Source organism: Macaca thibetana, chromosome 19 (genome assembly GCF_024542745.1).
Source record: "Macaca thibetana thibetana isolate TM-01 chromosome 19, ASM2454274v1, whole genome shotgun sequence".
NCBI lineage: Eukaryota > Metazoa > Chordata > Mammalia > Primates > Cercopithecidae > Macaca > Macaca thibetana.
The window spans coordinates 44846379-44868648 of NC_065596.1; the positions used below are offsets into that span (position 1 = coordinate 44846379).

Here is a 22270-nt window from a genome sequence, read left to right on the forward strand (position 1 = left end):
ACTGGGGCCTGGTCGCCGCTCGTATTGCTCTGCCCCCACGCCCAGGCCCCGCCATTATTGGCCACGCCTCTCCCCGTCCCAGACTAACTCCCTCCCCCAGGCCCCGCCACTGTCCTGCAACTGCGGCAACCAATCTCCTGACCACGACCCCTGATTCCAACCCTGCCACACCAGAGCCCCATCCCCAAACTGATCCTTTCTTCTCTAGCCCCGACCCCACCTTCCCTTTGCTTGGTCCCCAAAGCTCTCCTTTCTGTCCTTGCCCTACCAAACCCTACCCTCTCCAATTGCCCCTCTCACTGTGCACTTCTCCGCCTGTCCTGGCCGGTCCCTAGCCTGGCTCTGGCCCAAGCTTGGCCCCGCTCCCGCTTCCCCCTACCCCCGCCTCTCTGCGTCGCTTCTCCCGGGACTGTCTGCCCCAGTCCCAGCCGCCTGGTCTGTGCCCACAGACGTGGACGAGTGCCACCGCGTGCCGCTGCCGTGTGACCTCGGGCGCTGCGAAAACACGCCAGGCAGCTTCCTGTGCGTGTGCCCCGCCGGGTACCAGGCTGCACCACACGGAGCCAGCTGCCAGGGTGAGGGCCTGGGAGGGGCAGCTGGGAAGGGGTGTGAGGGGTTGGGTAGAGCGCGATGATGAGGGCCAGAGAGACTGAACAACAGGGCAAAGCGAGCTGACTGATGGGAGACAGAGGCCAGGCTCTGGAGCAGACGTGTGGTCTAATGGCAGTAGAGAGACCTGGGATGGAGAGTCCAAGTGATGGGAAACAGAAAGGCTGAGTCATGGAAGATGGGGAAGCAGAGTGAGGAGGGATGGAGATGTCCGTAATCAGGTAAGGGGAGCAGAGTTATAGAGGACAGAGGAGAAGGAGGCCTTCTCATGGGGACTACAGAGACAGAGCCATCTAGGCAGCTTAGGAGGGATTGGTGGAGGATAGAGTCAGATGATGGTTACAAGGAGGAATAGTGATGGGGTCAGGGGACAGAATGATGGAGGGTGGAAAGCCAAAGTGACAGAGGTCAGGGAGGCAGAGGGGAGCAAGTGACCCCCGGCCCCCTGCCCTGTGCAGATGTGGATGAATGCACCCAGAGCCCAGGCCTGTGTGGCCGAGGGGCCTGCGAGAACCTGCCCGGCTCTTTCCGCTGTGTTTGCCCGGCTGGCTTCCGGGGCTCGGCGTGTGAAGAGGATGTGGATGAGTGTGCCCAAGAGCCGCCACCCTGCGGGCCTGGCCGCTGTGACAACACGGCAGGCTCCTTTCACTGTGCCTGCCCTGCTGGCTTCCGCTCCCGAGGGCCCGGGGCCTCCTGCCAAGGTGAGGGTGCTGAGCCCAGCCCCACTCCATCACTGTTTGCTGTGGGGACTGGAGAGAGATTGAGGGGCAGAGAGGCAGAGTGATGGGGCTCAGGGATGGAGAACAGGGGCTGAGGGATGGGGACCTCACTCCAGAGTCTTCCCTCCTTTCAACAAAATAAGATAGTGCTCCCCACCCCTCCTCCCTTTTTGAAAGATACTCTTGTGCTTATGGGAACCCTGAGGAGGAGGTCACCTGAGGCAGGGCAGGCAACATGGAGTTGGTGCCTTAGCCCCACCCTAGTAGCTGGAGAGACCATTGAATAGGGACACGAAGAAGGGAGGAAGGCGTCTGTCTTCCTGGGAAGAGGGAGCAGCCTGAGGCAAGTCTAGGAGGCTGGCTCAAGACTGGAATGCTGGGGTGGGTGGTGATGGCCATGGGGATGGATTCAGGCCCTTTCCTCAGCCTGATTGGTCCCCTCTGCTCCAGATGTGGACGAGTGTGCCCGAAGCCCCCCACCCTGCACCTACGGCCGGTGTGAGAACACAGAAGGCAGCTTCCAGTGTGTCTGCCCCACGGGCTTCCAACCCAACGCTGCTGGCTCCGAGTGCGAGGGTGAGGCCGGGGAGGGGGGGAGGAGTGTGGATGGGTGAGGGGGGCATCGGGCCACTTCTTCAAGGCCACCCTCTCCCCTGCCCCCTAGATGTGGATGAGTGTGAGAACCACCTGGCATGCCCTGGGCAGGAGTGTGTGAACTCACCTGGCTCCTTCCAGTGCAGGCCCTGTCCTCCTGGCCACCACCTGCACCGTGGCAGATGCACTGGTGAGACCAGGCCCTGGCTGTGACCTTGGGCCTGCACCATGACCCCTGACCCTTGACCCAGATCATAACTATGACCTGGCCCATAACCTCCTGACCTGGACCTCAGTCCCTCAGTCTCCAGAGCCTGTGACTCCTGACCCTGACCTGGACCACAACTCTTGACCCTGAATGTGACTCCTAAGACCCAACTTGACAGTGACATTTGACCCGAACCATCACCCTTGATGATAGTCCCTGCCCATACCCTGATAGCAATTGTGACCCTCATGACTCTGGCCCTGAATGTGACCTGTAACTCCTGAATTTGACTGTGACATTTGACCCTAATCATAACCACTAACCATAGCACTGACCATAACCTTGACTGTGTGACTCTTGGTCCTGTCTCTTTCACAGCCCCTGCCTCTTCTCAGAATCCCTTCTCTGGAACCTGGTTGGGTTCATAATCCCTGACCCTGGCCCCTGACTCGAGGCAGAATTCTGGACCCCGACTGTAACTTCTGATGCTAACTGGACTCAGATTCCAGTCACTAACTCCGACCCATGGCTCAACGGAATCCCATCCAGTGATCCTGGTTTACAATACTTGACTGGTCCCTTGCCCTAGTTCATTTCTGATCCTTGTCTAAGCCAGAGTCCCCTCTCCTGACTCCAAAATCCTGGCACAGGTAGTTCCTAGAAACCTAGACACACAGGACTCGCAACCATGGTCCCCGAAACCCGGGAACCTCGGTCAGCCCTACCCACCTCTGCCATGGAGCCCTCCCCTGGCCTCCAACTCATGACACTTCCCACCACCTCCCCCAGACCCCCTACTCCAAGGGGATTCGTCTGGACCCTTTCTGAACACCCCCACCCCCCACAGATGTGGACGAATGCAGTTCGGGTGCCCCTCCCTGTGGTCCCCACGGCCACTGCACTAACACCGAAGGCTCCTTCCGCTGCAGCTGCGCGCCAGGCTACCGGGCGCCGTCGGGTCGGCCCGGGCCCTGCGCAGGTGAGCAGCATAGGGACCCGCCAGAGAGCCTGGGAGTAGGGCCTGAGTTCCAGGGCAAAGCCAGCTGGAAAGGTGGAGGCGGGACCAAGGCCCTGTGGGAGCTGCTCAGAAACCTGGCATTGGTGGAGGCGGGGTTACTGCGGTGTGGGCGGGGCTTATGTCTGGGAGGCCGGGTCCTGTGACTCCGCCCAAACTCCCGCGTACCTTAGACGTGAACGAGTGCCTGGAGGGCGATTTCTGCTTCCCTCACGGCGAGTGCCTCAACACTGACGGCTCCTTTGCCTGTACTTGTGCCCCCGGCTACCGACCCGGACCCCGCGGAGCCTCTTGCCTCGGTTCGTACCCAGGCTGGTCCTGGCTCCGGAAAGGGTGGGCTTAGGGCAGGAAAAGGCGGGACGGGGAGAAGAGGGCGAAAAGGGGAAAACGAGTTTTTGGCCGGGATCTTCCAGCAAGATCGGGGGCAGCTGGTGGGAGTCTCGAGGCAGTGGGCGGGGAGGGGTATGGAGAGGAAAGGGCGGAGTCTGGGTATTTGGACAATGATTGGAAAGAAGCTGTTCTAAACCCGTCGGGGGCTGGTGCTTGCAGGGAGGGAAGGAGCCTGAGGCAGGTTGGGGAAGGCGTGAAAGGCCTAGGAGCGCCAAGGAGCGGTGGAGGGGTGTGGACTGGAATGTTAGGCGGAGGGGGAGGTGGGCCGGGCTTTCGGACGCCCTGTCCCGCAGACGTGGACGAGTGCAGCGAGGAGGACCTTTGCCAGAGCGGCATCTGTACCAACACCGACGGCTCCTTCGAGTGCATCTGTCCTCCGGGACACCGCGCCGGCCCGGACCTCGCTTCCTGCCTCGGTGAGAGGCCCCGCCCCGGCCTGATCCCTCCTCCCTCCGACTCCCGGACTCGCGCATTGGCCTCCCACCTCTGTCTTTCCTCCTCCGCTTCTCCCCTCCCCTTACCTCCTTCCCCCCTCTCCTCTCCTAGCCTCCCCATCTCTCCTCTACCCAAATCTTCCCCGGCCCTCTCTGCTTCCCTGGCTTCCCTTTTCTGACTCTCCTCTCCCCTCCTTGTCTCCCCCATCTTGCCTCCCTGCTTCCCACATCCGACCACCCGACCTCCCTCCTCAGACGTGGACGAATGTCGCGAGCGGGGCCCGGCCCTGTGCGGGTCGCAGCGCTGTGAGAACTCCCCCGGCTCCTACCGCTGTGTCCGGGACTGCGATCCTGGGTACCATGCGGGCCCCGAGGGCACCTGTGACGGTGAGCCTGCCCCCTCCACCTCCGCTAGCGCTCGCAACGGGGTGCTGGAGGCTGCTCCCTTGGGGACTGAGGAGGGGCGCCCTACTTCCCAGATTTAGGGGGAGGGAAAGCACCGTATCTCTGTAGTGGAAAGCAGTCACTGTGTCCATGTATTTTCTTGTGTCAGTACCACGGCCAAGCCTCCCTTCCAGCCGCAGTCCATTCCGCCTCTGCAGTTGAAGCCCAGTCCACATTTTAGGCTATGCCCCCAGTAAGACACCTCCCCAAAACTGTTAGGCCCCGCCCCTTCCAGTCGGCCTCTGGGTTTCTGGATTAAAACCCCCTCTTCAGGCCCCTTTTCCTAACAGAAGTTTGGACGCGCCCTTTCCCTGTCCTCCACCAGTCCTACTTCCAGCCTTCCCTCCAAAGAGGCCCAATCCCGGCGACCCTAGGCCTCATCCTTGCCCAATGAGAAATTCCCAAGGTGAAATTCTCCTAGCGTTGGCCTCCGCCCGTTTAAGCTCTACCCTTCCATGGCCTCGCTACACTGGCCTTTCCATTCGCTCAGACGGCTTCAGTCTCTCGGAACACATAGGCCCTCCTTCCTATCTCTGCTCCGCCCACAGACCCGCCCCTTGCCATCTCTTACCTTCCAGGTCTTCCCACCCGCCCCGCAATTTCACCCCTCCCGGGTCAGACTCCAGCGAGGCAGGAGGGTGGGGCTAATCTTCCATACAGTTTAAATTTTTTTTTGTGGAGAGGTGATGATGTGTGAGTCCGCATCTTGTGGCACACTTGAAACAAAACATCTGTGGGCTGCCGTTGACTCTGCTAGACCTCTGACTCACGGAAGTCTAGCTTCCTAAGATCGTATTCATTAATTCCACAAGAATTCATTAAGCACCTACTCTGTGCCAGTGTCCGGAAAAGGAAGTAAGTGCAACAGGAAATAAGTCATATAAAAACCCCTGCCTTCCTGGAGTTATCATTGTGGGGTAATAAATATGTAAATAAACTCAAGACCTATACAACAGGCCAGGCGCTGTGGCTCATGCCTGTAATCCCAGCACTTTGGGAGGCCAAGGAGGGTGGATCACGAGGTCAAGAGATCGAGACTAGCCTGGCCAACATGGTGAAACCCTGTCTCTACTAAAAATACAAAAATTAGCTGGGCATGGTGGCATGCGCCTGTAGTCCCAGCTACTCAGGAGGCTGAGGCAGAGAATCGCTTGAACCCGGGAGGCGGAGGTGGCAGTTGAACCAAGATCGTACCACTGCACTCCAGCCTGGGCGACAGAGTGAGACTCCTTCTCAAAAAAAAAAAAGATTTATACAACAAAAAACTGGGGGACACCTTACTATGTGTCGGGCACTGTTCTGCCACTGGAGATGTAGCAAAGAACAAAATGGACACAAATCCCTGCTGTTGTAGAGTTTGTATTCTAGGGAGGCCACAGTCGGCATGCCAATAAATACATACGTATAAGGTCAGGTTTAGGAAGGAAAACAAAGCAGGACAGAGATGACAGAGCAGTGGAGGGAGGAGTGCTAGGAGGGCTTGACCTCAACACCAGAGGGAAGTGAGGGAAGCAGCCATGCAGAGAGCTGAGGGGAGACTGTTCCTGGCAGAGGGAAGAGCCTGTACAAAGGCCCTGAGGTGGGACCATGCTTTGAGAGACGGCAGTGAGGATTTGAGAGTTATCAACTATGCTAGGTGTGGTGGTGCATGCTTGTAATCCCAGCTACTTGGGAGGCTGAGGTGGGAGAACTGCCTGAACCCAGGAGGTTGAAGCTCCAGTGAGCCATGATCCTGCCACTGCACTCCAGCCTGGGCAACAGAGCAAGACCCCCATTTAAAAAAAAAATGCCTGGGTATGGTGGCTCATGCCTATAATCCCAGCACTTTGGGAGGCTGAGGCAGGTAAATCACCTGAGGTCAGGAGTTCAAGACCAGCCTGGCCAATATGATGAAACCCCATCTCTACTAAAAAAAAAAAAAAATACAAAAGTGACTGGCCGTGGTGGCTCATACCTGTAATTCCAGGACTTTGGGAGGCTGAGGTGGACAGATCACTTGAGGTCAAGAGTTTGAGACCAGCCCAGCCAATGTGGTGAAATCTCATCTCTACTAAAAATACAAAAACTAGCCGGGCATGATGGTGCACGCCTGTAGTCCCAGCTGCTCCAGAAGCTGAGGCAGAATTGCTTGAACCCAGGAGGCAAAGGTTGCAGTGAGCCGAACTTGAGCCACTGCACTCCAGCCTGAGTGACAGAGCGAGATTCCGTCTCAAAGAAAAAACAACATTTTCAACATTGTTGATCTTTAGAAGCTCAGACTTCTAGAATACCAGATTTCTAAAGACTTTTTTTTTTTGAGACGGAGTCTCACTCTGTCGCCCAGGCTGGAGTGCAGTGGCTCGATCTCGGCTCACTGCAAGCTCCGCCTCCCGGGTTCACGCCATTCTCCTGCCTCAGCCTCCCGAGTAGCTGGGACTACAGGCGCCCGCCACCTCGCCCAGCTAGTTTTTTGTATTTTTGTAGAGACGGGGTTTCACCGTGTTAGCCAGGATGGTCTCGATCTCCTGACCTTGTGATCCGCCCGTCTCAGCCTCCCAAAGTGCTGGGATTACAGGCTTGAGCCACCGCGCCCGGCCTTCTAAAGACTTCTTAGTCTTGGGGACTGGAAGTGGTGTTAGAACTTCTGAATTCAGGCCTTTGACTCCCCTTTCATCTCCTCCACACTCTGCAGATGTGGATGAGTGCCAAGAATATGGTCCCGAGATTTGTGGAGCCCAGCGTTGTGAGAACACCCCTGGCTCCTACCGCTGCACACCGGCCTGTGACCCTGGCTATCAGCCCACGCCAGGGGGCGGATGCCAGGGTGGGTGTCCGTCGGGCATCGGGTGAGATGTGGAGATGGTAGAAGGTCCAGAAATGGCCTGACTGTCTGGTGGTTGCAGATGTGGACGAATGCCGGAACCGGTCCTTCTGCGGTGCCCACGCCGTGTGCCAGAACCTGCCCGGCTCCTTCCAGTGCCTCTGTGACCAGGGTTACGAGGGGGCGCGGGATGGGCGTCACTGCGTGGGTATGGGACTTCAGGGGGTGGATGGGACCAAAGCGGGTGGGGGAGGTTGGTCAGGCCCTGTCCCTCCCCATGTATCTGAACAAATAGGAACTTTCGGGTTGTGGAATTTAGACTTTGGAATATAAGATCATCTTCATGCCAAGAACGGTGGCTCATGCCTGTAATCCCAGCACTTTGGGAGGCTGAGGCGAGCAGATCACTTGAGGTCAGGAGTTTGAAACCAGCCTGGTGAACATGGTGAAATACCATCTCTACTAAAAATACAAAAATTAGCAGGGTCTGGTGGTGCATGCCTGTAATCCCAGCTACTCAGGAAGCTGAGGCACAAGAATGGCCTGAACCCAAGGGATGGAGGTTGCAGTGAGCCTAGATCACGCCACTGCACTCCAGCCTGGGTGACAGAGTGAGACCCTGTCTCAAAAAAAAAAAAAAAAAAATCTTCTCAGAACTGTTGTAGTGGCTGGTGAAAGAAACCTGACCTATTCAGGTTTTATTTTTATGTGTGTACTTTTAAAAATGTGTAAGTAGGCCAGGCGCGGTGGCTCACACCTGTAATCCTAGCACTTTGGGAGGCCAAGGTGGGCAGGTCACCTGAGGTCAGGAGTTCGAGACCAGTCTCAACATGGAGAAATCCCGTCTCTACTAGAAATACAAAATTAGCTGGGCGTAGTGGTGCATGCCTGTAATCCCAGCTACTCAGGAGGCTGAGACAGGAGAATTGCTTGAACCTGGGAGGCGGAGGTTGCAGTGAGCTGAGATTGCACCATTGCACTCCAGCCTGAGCAGCAAGAGCGAAACTCCGTCTCAAAAAATAAAAACTAAAACTAAAAATAAATAAAAATGTATAAAGTATAAATGTATAAAGCACTAAAGTGTTCATAAACGTTAATTTTTCCTAACATTTTATGAGGAAAATTTCTAAACACAAAGCAAATTGAGAGAATCATAGAATGAACACCTGCCTATTCATGATCTAGATTATATTATTTTATTATACTTACTTCCTCACGTATCTATCCATTAATCCATCTAATTTTTTGGACAGAGTTAAAAGTAAATTGCAGGCACCAGTCTGCTTCCCCATAAATTCTTTAATATACATATCACTAACCAGAATTCAATATGTTTACTAATATTTTCTTCTTCTTCTTTTTTTTTTTTTTTTTTTTTTTTTTTTTTTTTTTTGAGCTGGGGTCTTGCTCTGTTGTCCAGGCTGGAGTGTGGTTGTGTGATCACAGCTTACTGCAGCCTCTAACTCCTGGGCTCAAGCCAGCCTCCCTCCAGAACTGAGCTTCCGAGTAGCTGGGACCACAGGCACACACAACCACGCCCAGCTAATGTTGTTAATTTTTGTAGAGATGAGTTTTTTTTGGAGACAGAGTTTTGTTCTAGTTGTCCAGGCTGCAGTGCAATGGCATGATCTCGGCTCACTGCAACCTCCACCTCCTGGGTTCAAGCGATTCTCGTGCCTCAGCCTCCCAAGTAGCTGAGATTACAGGCACCCACCACTACGTCCAGTAATTTTTTGCATATTTAGTAGAGACGGGGTTTTACCATGTTGGCCAGGCTGGTCTTGAACTCCTGACCTCAGGTGATGTGCCCACCTTGGCCTCCTGAAGTGCTGGGATTACAAGCGTGAGCCACCACGCCTGGCCTGTAGAGATCTTGCTCTGTTGCCCAGGCTGGTCTCAAACTCCTGGCCTTAAGCAGCCCTCCTGCCTTGGCCTCCCAAAGCACTGGGATTACAGGCATGAGCCATTGTATCCTACAGATATTTTCATTCGACGTTCAATTTATATACAGTGAAATGCAGGAATCTTAATTATACATTCTGTAAATTTTCACAAATGCAAACACAACAGGTTTTATTTCTTTAAAGGGAATTAAAACTATAAAGACCTGGGATATATTTGAACTCCAGGCATAACTGGATCCAGGAATTTTAACAAGGCTATTTCTATCTTCTCTGAGTTCTGCTTTCTTCTATTGCATGATTTTCAGGCAGATTATTTTTCATAATGATGAAGGTGGCCCTAGAACCTCTGGGCTAACAGCTCCAGTTGGCAACCCTAGAGCTAAAAAGGGAGGTTCTTTTTCAATATTTCTAGCAAAAGTGCCAGGCCTGGCTTTGATTGACCCAGCATGATCACTGCTATCTCTGAACCAGAGAAATGCAGTCATCTATTTGGTCATTCCTGGAACTTGTGCCCACCTCTCAGAGTAGATATAGCTCTACTCAAAGCACAGGATTCCCAAGGGAAATTCAGGGCTTGTCACTAGAATAAAAACAGATGATGGAGTCTGGGCCATTAAATATACTCATAATATTTGAAAGCTCAGACTTTCGGACCTTTGGAATCATAGAAGCTTATAACCACTGTGTCCCCTGTTGTCTCCTGCTTACAGATGTGAATGAATGTGAAACACTACAGGGTGTATGTGGAGCTGCCCTGTGTGAAAACGTCGAAGGCTCCTTCCTCTGTGTCTGCCCCAACAGCCCGGAGGAGTTTGACCCCATGACTGGACGCTGTGTTTCCCCACGAACTTCTGCTGGTGAGACTGTTGTGTCTATTTAACTGATGACTGCTGGCCCCATGGGAAAATCATGTGGTCTAATCATTCCTGATGTGGACAGCTACCATCAGTTAAATACTGTTGTTTTAAACATCAACAAAAGACACATAGGTTAACATGGGTAGTGAGACTGTGTCAGGATAACTGGATCCTGGCCGTGACTCTACCAGATTCTTTCATTCAACAAATGTTCACAGGGCGTGCACTGTGTTCAGGCCATCTTCTGGGCACTGAGGACGTAGTAGTGACCAGGAGGGATCACTGTCTGTCCTCAAGGGGCTCACAAGCCAATGGGACAGACAGAGATATCACCAGATAGTGACAACTCAGAGAAATCAACAAGACTGTGATGGGGAAAGCCCAGGGGAGTTTTGGAGGAGGCGCCTGGCCCAGCATGAGAGGGTCAGGGAGTTCTTGCTGTAAGAGAGGACATCTGAACTGAGGGCTGCAGGATGAGTAGAAATGAGCCAGGCCCGATGTGTGAGGAGGGCATTCTGGGCAGAGGACACAGCAAGGGCAAAGGCCTGGCAAAGCCAGAGAGCATCTGGCATGTAAGAGGAACTGAAACAGGTTCAACATGGCATGATTTAGACAGCAAAGGAAGGGGTGGGGAGAGATGGGGCCAGGGAAGGAGTCAGGTGCCCGATCACACCGACTTACCACAGTAAGAGAGCACTGCGGTACTGTGGAAGGGGTTTCGGGGCATTTTTGGAAATTTTTTTTTTTAATGTTTTTCAAGACAGAGTCGTACTTTCACCCAGGCTGGAGTGCAGCGGCACGATCTCAGCTCACTGCAGCCTCCACCTCCTGTGCTCAAGGAATCCTCCAACCTCAGCCTGCTGAGTAACTGGGATTACAGGCATATACCACCACCACAGCTAATTTTTGTATTTCTTGTAGAGACGTGGTTTTGTCATATTGCCCAGGCTGCAGTATATATATATTTTTTAATTTTTAAATGTTACGTATTTAGGCTGGGCGTGGTGGCTCACGCCTGTAATCCCAGCTCTTTGGAAGGCCGAGGCGGGCAGATCACCTGAGGTCAGGAGTTCCAGACCAGCATGGCCAACATGGCAAAATCCCATCTCTAATAAAAATACAAAAATTAGCTGGATGTAGTGGTACACGCCTGTAATCCCAGCTACTCGAGAGGCTGAGGCAGGAAAATCACTTGAATCCAGGAGGCGGAGGTTGTGGGATTGCGCCAGTGGACTCCAGCCTGGGTGACAGAGGGAGACTCCATCTCAAAAAAAAAAAAAAAGCTACGTATGTATTTATTTATTTTTAATAATTTCCATCTTTACTTTAGATACATGAGCAGGTTTGTTACCTGGGTATATTTCATGATGCTGAGCTTTGAGATACAAATGATTCCGTCACCCAGATAGTAAGCATAAGCATAGTACCCAACAGCCAGTTTTTCTTGTTTTTTTTTGAAATGGAGTTTCGCTCTTGTTGCCCAGGCTGCAGTGCAGTGGCGCGATCTCGGCTCGCTGAAACCTCCACCTCCCAGGTTCAAGCGATTCTCCTGCCTCAGCCTCCTGAATAGCTGGGATTATAGGCACCCACCACCACGCCTGGCTAACTTTTTGTATTTTTAGTAGAGATGGGGTTTCATCATGTTGGCCAGGCTGGTCTCGAACTCCTGACCTCAGGTCATCCACCCACCTCGGCCTCCCAAAGTACAGGGATTACAGGCGTGAGCCACCATGCCTGGCCTAACATCCAGTTTTTCAACCCTTGTCCCTCTCCCTCTGTCCCTCCCCTATCTAGTGGTCCCCAGCATCTATTGTGGGCATCTTTATATCCATGAGTACCCACTGTTTAGCTCTCACTTATAAGTGAGAATATGTGGTATTTGGTCTTCTGTTCCTGCATTAATTTGCTTAGGATAATGGTCTCCAGCTGCATCCATGCTGCTGCTGAGGACATGATTTCATTCTTTTTCATGACTGTGTAGTATTCATGGAAGGGTTTTGAGCAGGAAAGATAGAATTGGATTTTGAAACCTCCCTCTGGCCGCCATGTGAAGGTGATTGCAGCGGGTGATACTGGAGGCTGGGAGCTCAGGGAACAGGCTGGGGCAGGGGCCTGGACAGGAGAGGACAGGGCTGGACCAAGGCAGGGGCTGTGGAAGGGGAAGAAAGGGTGGTGGGAGAAAAACCCAAGAGGCCATATGGACAAGCTGTGGATGTCTGGGTGGGGAAGCTGTGTCCAAGACAAGGCACAGGTTTTTTGTTTGTTTTGTGACAGAGTCTCGCTCTGTCGCCCAGGCTGGAATGCATTGGTGTGATCTCGGCTCACTGCAACCTCTGCCTCCCAGGTTCAAGTGATTCTCGTGCCTCAGCCTCCCAAGTAGCTGGGATTACAGGCATCCGCCACCACGCCCGGCTAATTTTTTGTATTTTTAGTAGAGACGGGGTTTCACCATGTTGGTCAGGCTGGTCTCAAACTTCTGACCTCAAGTAATCCGACCACCTCGGCCTCCCAAAGTGCTGGGAGTACAGGCAGGAGCCACTGCACCTGGTGACAAAGTGTAGATTTTGAGATGAAGACTCAGCCAGTTTGGGACACACCAGATAAGAGACCCAGAGAGGCATCCAGGAAGCCAGGGACGTTCCCTCACCACCCACCCGAGCTGTTAGCTGCAGTGACAGGGAAGTGTGAGGTGGGGAGGCAAGAGATGCAGAAATGACAGGAGGTGACAGTGGGAGAAAGAGAGGCAATGACAGAGTGTGAGAGGTATGGAGTCTGGTTCTGCCATTGATGGCTGTCACCCTGTTTTCCCATCTATGCCGGCCTCAGTTTCCCCATCTATGATGTGGCGGGGTTGGGGGTTCAACCCACACTGGGCTAAAGCCGCTTGTCTCCCTAGGCACGTTCCCAGGCTCACAGCCCCAGGCACCTGCCAGCCCCGTTCTGCCAGCCAGGCCACCCCCACCACCCCCGCCCCGCCGACCCAGCACACCTAGGCAGGGCCCTGTGGGGAGCGGGCGCCGGGAGTGCTACTTTGACACGGCGGCCCCGGATGCATGTGACAACATCCTGGCTCGGAATGTGACGTGGCAGGAGTGCTGCTGTACTGTGGGTGAGGGCTGGGGCAACGGCTGCCGCATCCAGCAGTGCCCAGGCACCGAGACAGGTGGGCATGGGCTGATGGGGACACAGGGTTGAAGGCTTGGGTGGAAATACTGGGTGGGGTGTGGGCCTGGGACAGGGGACACATTTGGATAGGGCGTTGAGGTACTAGTACTGTCAGGGCAAGGGCGAGCTGCCAGATAGGTGGGCATGAGGCTGAGGGGTGGGCATGAGGCTGAGTGGTGGGCATTAACAGGCACAGGGCCAGAGTGACTTGTGACAAGTGGGCACGAGCAGGGTGGGGCTGGGGCTCTGGTGTCCTGGCTCAGGCTTGTCTCTGTGTGTAGCTGAGTACCAGTCATTGTGCCCTCACGGCCGGGGCTACCTGGCGCCCAGCGGAGACCCGAGCCTCCGGAGAGGTGAGGCCAGCCTTTGACCCTCCACCCTACTCAGCTCTCAGGCCCAGCTCTGTGTCTCACCCTTTGCTTCTCTGTATCTGTCTCCCCAACCCCACCCGTCCTCTGTCTCTTTTCTTTTTTTTTCTTTTTTTTTTTTTTTTTTTTTTTTTTTTTTTTTTAGAGTTTTGCTCTTGTCACCCAGGCTGGAAAGCAATGGCGAGATCTTGGCTCACTACAACCTTTGTCTCCTGGGTTCAAGCGATTCTCCTGCCTCAGCCTCTGGTGTAGCTGGAACTACAGACACGAACCACCATGCCTGGCTAATTTTTTTGTATTTTTGGTAGAGACAGGGTTTCACCATGTTGGCCAGACTGGTCTCAAACTCCTGACCTCAGGTGATCTGCCTGTCTTGGCCTCCTGAAATGCTGGGATTACAGGCATGAGCCACCACTCCTGGCCTGTCCATCTCTCTTTCCCTGTCTCTACTTCTTGGTCTCTATCACCACCTCTATCTCTGTCTTCCCTGGTCATGCCCTCACACACTCCACCCATCCAGCCCACCCCCATCTCTCTCTCTGCTTTTCCCACAGATGTGGACGAATGTCAGCTCTTCCGAGACCAGGTGTGCAAGAGTGGCGTGTGTGTGAACACGGCCCCGGGCTACTCGTGCTATTGCAGCAACGGCTACTACTACCACACACAGCGGCTGGAGTGCATTGGTACAAGCCCCACCTCCCCCAACCCCTGGCAACTCTCTCCAACCCCTAGCCATGCCAGCTCCTCTCTGGAATGTGGCCACCCCCAGCGGGAGTCTTTCCTGGAGTCTAGACTCCATCCATCACACTGCCAATGTGCTGGGAAGAGAAATGGGAAAGGGTAGGGGGAGTTGAAGGGGATGCCTGTTAACCATCCTCTCCCTAGATAATGACGAGTGCGCCGATGAGGAGCCGGCCTGTGAGGGCGGCCGCTGCGTCAACACTGTGGGCTCTTACCACTGCACCTGCGAGCCCCCACTGGTGCTGGATGGCTCGCAGCGCCGCTGCGTCTCCAACGAGAGCCAGAGCCTCGGTAACCCCGCCCCCAAATCCGCTATGCCCCTCCCACGCCGTCCAGGCCCTCCTTCCCTCCGCTCAGCCTCACACCCGCACCCGGGCCACACTTTTGCGACAGCCACGCCCTTCAAAGGCCACGCCCCACTGAGCCCCAACTCAGTCTCTGTCCCAGTGCATGTTGCCTCTTGGACTCCAGCTTCCTTTCTGCACACTGGGTGAATAGCCCCTACCTTATAGGGTGGCTGTGAGAAGTTTTCTTTTTTTTTGAGACGGAGTTTCGCTCTTGTTGCCCAGGCTGGAGTGCAATGGCGCCATCTCAGCTCACCGTAGCCTCCGCCTCCGGGGTTCAAGCGATTCTCCTGCCTCAGCCTCACGAGTGGCTGCGATTACAGGCATGTGCCACCACATCCAGCTAATTTTGTATTTTTTTCTTTAGTAGAGACAGAGTTTCTCCGGGTTGGTCAGGCCAGTCTCGAACTCCTGACCTCAGGTGATCCATCTGCCTCGGCCTCCCAAAGTGCTGGGATTACAGGCGTGAGCCACCACGCCTGGCTGAGGAATTTTATTTTTATTTTTTCAAATGTTGTTATTTATTTTTTACTGAGTGCCACATGGGTGCTACCTGTTATTATTTCTCTGCATCTCTAGGTCTCTGTCTCTTTCCAGGTGTTTGTAGATTTCTGTCTTTCGTGTTTTCTCTGAATTTCTGACACCCTCTGGATCTTTGTTTTCAGGTCTCTTTCTCCTGCTTGTGTATCTTTGTTTTCCTGTTTTGAGTCTTTGACTCTTTGGATGTGTTTCTCTCTCTCTCTCTCGGTCTTTTTTCTCCCTTTTTGTTTCTGACTCTTTTCCTATCTCTAGATCTCTGACAGTTTCTCCTGAAGCTCTGTCTCTTGAACACTGTCTTTGTTGTTGTTTTCATTTTTGAGACAAGATCTCGCTCTGTCGCCCAAGCTGGAGTACAGTGGCATGATCACAGCTCACTGCAGCTTCGACCTCTCACGCCCAAATGATCCTCCCACCTCAGCCTTGTGGTAGCTGGGACTGCAGGAGCCCGCCACCACGCCTGGCTAATTTTTGATTTTTTTTTTTTTTTTTTGGTAAAGATGGATTTTTGCTGTGTTGCCCAGGCTGGTCTTGAACTCCTGGGCTCAAGCAATGCCCCCACCTCAGCCTCCCAAAGTGGATTACAGGCTCCAACACTCTCTATGCATCTTGCCACCTCTCTTTTTGCCCACTGTCCCAACCACTCTTCTTTCATTTCCTGTGCCTTCAGCACTAGCCCCCATACACTGAGATGTCAGACAATGCTCAGAGAAGCAAAGCAACTGCCTCGAGGTCACACAGCTCTCTGGAAGCCAGACTTGGGTAGACCCCTCTCAGGCCCTACCTCCTAGTCATTGGACCCCCTTCTTCTGCCCTCTCCTCTTATATGACAGTCTCCTTGTTCCTCAATCCAGACCCCTGGAGCGACCTCAGAGAACTTCCGGAGTTAGATCACAGCTGATGAGAAGGATTTGTTGATAGGCAGAGGGTGACTGGGCTGCTCAGCAGGGGAAGGGCCCAGCCCCTGGGAGGACCCGAGTGCCAGGCCCAGTCTGACACATGCTGTCTCCACCTGCAGATGACAATCTGGGAGTGTGCTGGCAGGAAGTTGGGGCTGACCTCGTGTGCAGTCACCCTCGGCTGGACCGTCAGGCCACCTACACAGAGTGCTGCTGCCTGTATGGAGAGGCCTGGGGCATGGACTGTGCCCTCTGCCCTGCCCAGGACTCAGGTGCTGGCACTGGCCTAAGCTGAACTCAGAGGCCTTGCCCCATGGGCTTCAAATCTAGGCCCTCAGATCCCCAGTCTCAGAACCCACAGACTCTACCCAAACTCTGTCCCCTAGACCAACCCCCAAGTCGCAGCCCATCCCAAAATCTTGGTCCCCGAGTCACATTCCAAAGACTTCCAAATCTCAGCCACAGACATCCCAAGGCCTGACCCAGCAGATCCCATGGTACCAGCCCCGCAGGCCCCTGAGGTCTGGTCTGTCATACCCTCCGCTCCTGGTCTGTAGAACCACAAGACACAGCCTATGAGATGTCCTCCCCTAAATCCTGGGCCCTTAGACCTGAAATACCAGTTGTTCAGACCTCACCATCCTGGCCCCAGACCCCGTGGTCACAGCCCCACAGAACTCCAATCCCATTGCCTTGGACACCACATCCGGGTGCCTAAGACCCCAACATACAGCCCCAGAGATTCCCAAGTCTTGGTTCCTACAACCCCTGAGTTCCTCAATCCTCAGCCCTTAGGAGCCCAGTTCCAAAGACCCCAGTCCTGGGTCCCCAGACCTTCAGGTCCTAGTGGCTCAGACCCTCTCCCATGCATCCTGTCCCCTCGGGTCCCCAGCAGCAATTCCTGGGATTCCCTCGTCCTGGTCCACAGAACACCCTCATCTGATTTCTTCAGGTCCCTAGTCCTAGCTCCCATGGGTCCCTCCAATTCTAGCCTCAGACCCTGATTTTTAGCAGGCTTCATTACCCTTGATCTTGGCACGTTGGAATCCCAGTCTTAGCCTTCAGATTCTCAGTGCTGGCTCCAGACACCCCAGGGCCACCCAGGACCCTCCCCATCCACTCCTCTGCCTCCTCTTCCCAAGGAGGGTACATGAGGGGTGGGTGTGGGGGCCAGCGGGGGCTGATTGCCTTGACTTCTGTTCCCAGATGACTTCGAGGCCCTGTGCAATGTGCTACGCCCCCCTGCATATAGCCCCCCGCGACCAGGTGGCTTTGGACTCCCCTACGAGTACGGCCCAGACTTAGGCCCACCTTACCAGGGCCTCCCGTATGGGCCTGAGTTGTACCCGCCACCTGCGCTACCCTACGACCCCTACCCACCGCCACCTGGTCCCTTCGCCCGCCGGGAGGCTCCTTACGGGGCACCCCGCTTCGACATGCCAGACTTTGAGGATGATGGTGGCCCCTATGGCGAATCTGAGGCTCCTGCGCCACCCGGCCCGGGCACCCGCTGGCCCTATCGGTCCCGGGACACCCGCCGCTCCTTCCCAGAGCCCGAGGAGCTTCCTGAAGGTGGAAGTTATGCTGGTGAGCGCTGCCAGCGGATGATGAGACAGAAATGAGGGGTGAGGTGTGCAGAGAGAGGGGAGGGAGGGAAACAGAGAAGGTGGGAGGAGAGACGGAACACAGGTGCAACTGGAGAGAGCCACGGAGAGGGACAGAGAAGTGTCTGTAGCCCGGCAAAGAAAGAGAAAGCGGCAGAGGGAAAGCTGGTGAGAGAATGAGGTAAGCGTACTGGCCCCACAGCGCCCGCCGCAGCCCTGGAGCGGGTGGACAGTTTAGAGCAAGAAAGATGGAGCCAAGGACGCGCACCCACCGCGGTGGGTAAGGGACTAAGGCAGGGACTTCAAGTCACAGGGTCCCCGCATTTCCCACAGGTTCCCTGGCTGAGCCCTACGAGGAGCTGGAGGCAGAGGAGTGCGGGATCCTGGACGGCTGCACCAATGGCCGCTGCGTGCGCGTCCCCGAAGGCTTCACCTGCCGCTGCTTCGATGGCTACCGCCTGGACATGACTCGCATGGCCTGCGTTGGTGAGGGCGGGCCCGGGGCCAGCATATGTGGGGAGAGGCAAGGCTTGTCCAGGGAGGGTGGAAGCCCTGAGCAGGGGCTGCTGGTAAGGGACGGGAAACAACCTCACTACAGGGGACGGACCAGCCCAGAAGGGAGGAGTAATTGCAACTGGATGGGGCTTGACTGAAGAAGGCGGAGTCAGGGTGTCAGCAGGACAGGGCTTGACACAGTGCTGGAACTGGGCCTTGAAGCAGGATAGGATAGAATAGTGCTGGTGTGACTTGCAATGCTACCTTGGGCAACTTGCAGGACCGCTTTGGAGAGCTTCAGTCTTCCCACCTGTAAAATGGGAGTATTAATCAAGTCTGCCTAATTTGGATTGTAGTAAAGCCAAGTGATTAAAATCAAGAACTCAGCCAGGTGCGGTGGCTCATGCCTGTAATCCCAGCACTTTGGGAGGCCGAGGCGGGCAGATCAAGAGGTCAGGGGTTTGAGACCAGCCTGGCCGATATGGTGAAACCCCATCTCTAAAAATACAAAATTAGCCGGGTGTGGTGGTGCATGCCTGTAATCCCAGCTACTTGGGAGGAACCCAGGAGGCAGAGGTTGCGGTGAGCCAAGATCACGCCATTGCACTCCAGCCTGGGCAACAAGAGCGAAACTCCGTCTCAAAAAACAAACAAAAAAACTCAAGGAGGTCACATAGACCTCAGGCCCAGTCCAGCAGCTTGTTGTGTGACGCTGGACAGGTCGCTGCCCTTACCTAATTTTTCTCATCTGAAAAATGGCTATAGTCAAAGATCCCATTTCATAGAATTGTGAATATTATTAACACTGATTTACAATAACATTAAGACCATGTGCAAATGGAGGCACATGTGTAAAACGAATTACAGTACCTACGTAATAGGGATATTAGAACAAAGTTAATACTCGTAATGTGCTTAAAACAATGCATGAACATTTACTGTTGTTGACACCATCATCAGTATTATTTTCTTTTTTTTTATTATTATTTTCTTTTTTTGGAGACGGAGTCTCACTCTGTCGCCCAGGCTGGAGTGCAGTGGCCTGATCTTGGCTTACAACAACCTCCGCCTCCCGGGTTCAAGTGATTCTCGAGCCTCAGCCTCTCAAGTCGCTGGGATTACAGGCACCCGCCACCACGCCTGGCTAATTTTTATATTTTTAGTAGAGACGGGGTTTCACCATGTTGGCCAGGTTCGTCTCGAACTCCAGCCTCAAGTGATCTGCCCGCCTCAGCCTCCCAAAGTGCTGGGATTACAGGCATGAACCGTTACGCGCCCGGCCATTATTATTTTCTTAACAAAATCCTAGTGCCGTATGGGCCACCATACCCATCTTACAGAACACGAAACTGAAGCACAGAGAGGTTAAGCCACCTGGCCGGGCTCACACAGCTAGCAGATGGCTGAGGTCAGATTGGACTCCAAACGAGAGGCTCAGCATCTGCTCCTCTGTTCCAAGAGCCTAAGGGGCCGAGGAGGCGAGCTTCTGGGGCCCCAGCCTTCAGCAGGGATCCTTGTCCCCTCTCCACAGACATCAACGAGTGTGATGAGGCCGAGGCTGCCTCCCCGCTGTGCGTCAACGCGCGCTGCCTCAATACGGATGGCTCCTTCCGCTGTATCTGCCGCCCAGGATTCGCACCCACGCACCAGCCGCACCACTGTGCGCCCGCGCGGCCCCGGGCCTAAGCCCTGGCACCCGCTGGCCGCCCATCCGCGCCTACCACACATGGCCCCTGCAGCGCATCCTGCAGCCCCCTTATGCGTATGTGCATGGGGCGGCCCGCTTGGACCTGGAGAAGGGACCTACGGACACCTGGAAGCTGCGACGCCCTGCACTGCCCCGCCTCCCCCAGCGCTCCCACTGATGCGGTGGTCCCGGGCCTGGCCCAGGGGCCCCTTCACATGCCCTTTCCCTTTTATAAAATTCTCCATTAAAACCCACCTATTTTGTATGTTTTGCCTCCATCTGTCTTTCTGTTTCTCCAAATCTACCTCAGTTTGTGCTTTGAGTCACAAAATGACATTCCCTTCCCTTCTGACCCCTAGTTTCGTCTGTCTCTGCCTCTCTTGGTCTCTGCCTTCCTTCTCTGTCTCTGTCGTTCTGTCTCATCTCTGTCTCTCTGTCTCTGATTTGTTTTCTCTGCCTAACCTCTACATCCTGTCTTTTCATCTCTGTTTCTGCATGCGTCTTTCTCTTTTTCCTTCTCTTTGTTTTGTTCTTCTTTAATCTGGAAAGCAATCTTGCCTCTGGATTTTTTTAATATTTTTATTTTTTATTTTTTATTTATTTATTTATTTTTGAGATGGAGTGTCGCTTTGTCACCCAGGCTGGAGTGCAGTGGCGCCATCTCCATTCACTGCAAACTCCGCCTCCCAGTTTCAAGCGATTCTCCTGCCTTAGCCTCCCAAGCAGCTGGGATTACAGGCGCGCACCACCACACCTGGCTAATTTTTGTATTGTTAGGAGAGACAGGGTTTCACTATGTTGGCCAGGCTGGTCTCAAACTCCTGGCCTCAAGTGATCCACCCACCTTGGCCTCCCAAAGTGCTGGGATTACAGGTGTGAGCCACCACGCCCAGCTTTTATTTTTTAGAGACGAGGTCTCCCTACGTTGCCCAGTCTGGTCTCAAACTCCTGGTCTCAAGAGATCCTGCCACCTCGCCCTCCCAAAGTGCTGAGATTATAAATAGGAGCCACCGCGCCTGGCCTAGAAGTCTTAAGCTATCCTGGAACAAATGGGGCAAGAGCAGGGAGCAGGAGTACCTGGTGGGCCAAACCCAGACCTGAAGCTCCAGCTGGGAGTTGGCTGTGGATGGAGTATGGAGCGGCAGTCCTGGCAGCTGGAGGCGGGAATAAGCTCTGAGTGTGATGGTTGAGGACCCAGCACCGACCTCCTCCATGCGCCCTAACTACTTATTGGCCATGTTCCTAGTCCAGAATCTTCTTCCCTAAAAAACAAGAACATCCTAGATCAGCATAAACTTAGGGCAGGAGTAGGGACCAGGGATCGTGGGTGATCAGCTTAGCACTGGGACAAGCTGGAAAAAAAACAAAAAAAACTGTACCTCGGTGGGGCGCGATGGCTCATACATGTAATCCCAGCACTTTGGGAGACCGAGGCGGGCGGATCACAAGGTCAAGAGATTCAGACCATCCTGGCCAACATGGTGAAACCCCGTCTCTATTAAAAATACAAAAATTAGCCAGGCGTGGTGGCGTGCAATTGTAATCCCAGCTACTAAGGAGGCTGAGACAGGAGAATCACTTGAACCCAGGAGGCAGAGGTTGCAGTGAGCTGAGATGATGCCACTGCACTCCAGCCTGGTGACAGAGCAAGACTGCATCTCAAAACCAACCAACCCCACAAAACTGTACCTGAGTCATTCTTCACCTACCTGTCAATGCATGTGTCCCCAGGGTTTCAAACTCGCATGCTGCAAAGACCAGACCCGGAATGTTAGCAGGAAGCAGGGAAAACTGAAGCACACATTACTCCTAAGTGTGATCTGCCTAAGGCTTAGGTAGACTAGGAAGGGGAATTCTCCCCAGTGTTAATACTGTTTTTGGCCTGGCAGGGTGGCTCACGATTGTAATCCCAGCACTTTGGGAGGCCAAGGCAGGATGATCACTTGAGCTCAGGAGTTTGAGACCAGCCTGGGCAACATGGTGAAACCCCATCTCTACTAAAAATACAAAAATTAGCAGGGCATGGTGGTGGATGCCTGTAGTCCCTCCTACTCAGGAGGCTGAGGCAGGAGAATCGCTTGAAACCAGGAGCTGGAGGTTGCAGTGAGCCGAGATTGTGCCACTGCACTCCAGCCTGGGTGACAGAGCGAGACTCCGTCTCAGGAAAAAAAAAAAAAAAAAGGACTAATATAGTACCCTATGGAGCCTATTTGGCCTGTGAGCTCCAGTTTTAATCCTCTAGGTACAGCTGAAATTGCATAAATTGCAGATTGGAGGCTGCTTCTTGACCTGATCCCCAGCCCACCCGCTGAGTGTCAGGAGGAGTCCCATTCCCAGAAGCCTCCTGTGCTACATTGGGGAATCATACTAAGAGCGCCTACTCTGCAGGATTGGTGGTGGTAGTCAAATGAATTGTCATATATGTGCTTAGAATGGCATCTGGTACAGAGCAAGGG

At 54.0% G+C, this 22270-nt stretch overlaps 2 protein-coding genes across 5 annotated transcripts in view; one reads left to right on the plus strand and one right to left on the minus strand.

Moving 5' to 3' along the window:
• Window positions 1-20076, plus strand: part of LTBP4 (latent transforming growth factor beta binding protein 4) — a 30036-nt gene extending 9960 nt beyond the window's left edge. For 3 of the 4 annotated variants that reach the window (XM_050768880.1, XM_050768877.1, XM_050768878.1), the window contains 19 exons: window positions 450-575; window positions 1068-1310; window positions 1779-1904; window positions 1993-2112; window positions 2978-3109; window positions 3319-3444; window positions 3829-3951; window positions 4225-4356; window positions 7085-7216; window positions 7296-7421; window positions 9828-9974; window positions 12871-13137; window positions 13421-13492; window positions 14062-14190; window positions 14393-14539; window positions 16148-16300; window positions 17235-17615; window positions 17966-18118; window positions 19659-20076. In XM_050768880.1, the coding sequence (XP_050624837.1) occupies window positions 450-575; window positions 1068-1310; window positions 1779-1904; window positions 1993-2112; window positions 2978-3109; window positions 3319-3444; window positions 3829-3951; window positions 4225-4356; window positions 7085-7216; window positions 7296-7421; window positions 9828-9974; window positions 12871-13137; window positions 13421-13492; window positions 14062-14190; window positions 14393-14539; window positions 16148-16300; window positions 17235-17615; window positions 17966-18118; window positions 19659-19813 (2990 nt within the window). In that variant the 3' untranslated portion in view covers window positions 19814-20076. The remainder of the gene's footprint in view (window positions 1-449; window positions 576-1067; window positions 1311-1778; window positions 1905-1992; window positions 2113-2977; window positions 3110-3318; window positions 3445-3828; window positions 3952-4224; window positions 4357-7084; window positions 7217-7295; window positions 7422-9827; window positions 9975-12870; window positions 13138-13420; window positions 13493-14061; window positions 14191-14392; window positions 14540-16147; window positions 16301-17234; window positions 17616-17965; window positions 18119-19658) is intronic. The other variant, XM_050768879.1, reaches the window with a different exon arrangement.
• Window positions 1-22270, minus strand: part of BLVRB (biliverdin reductase B) — a 220150-nt gene that overhangs the window by 173445 nt on the left and 24435 nt on the right. The gene's annotated exons all lie outside the window — the stretch shown is intronic.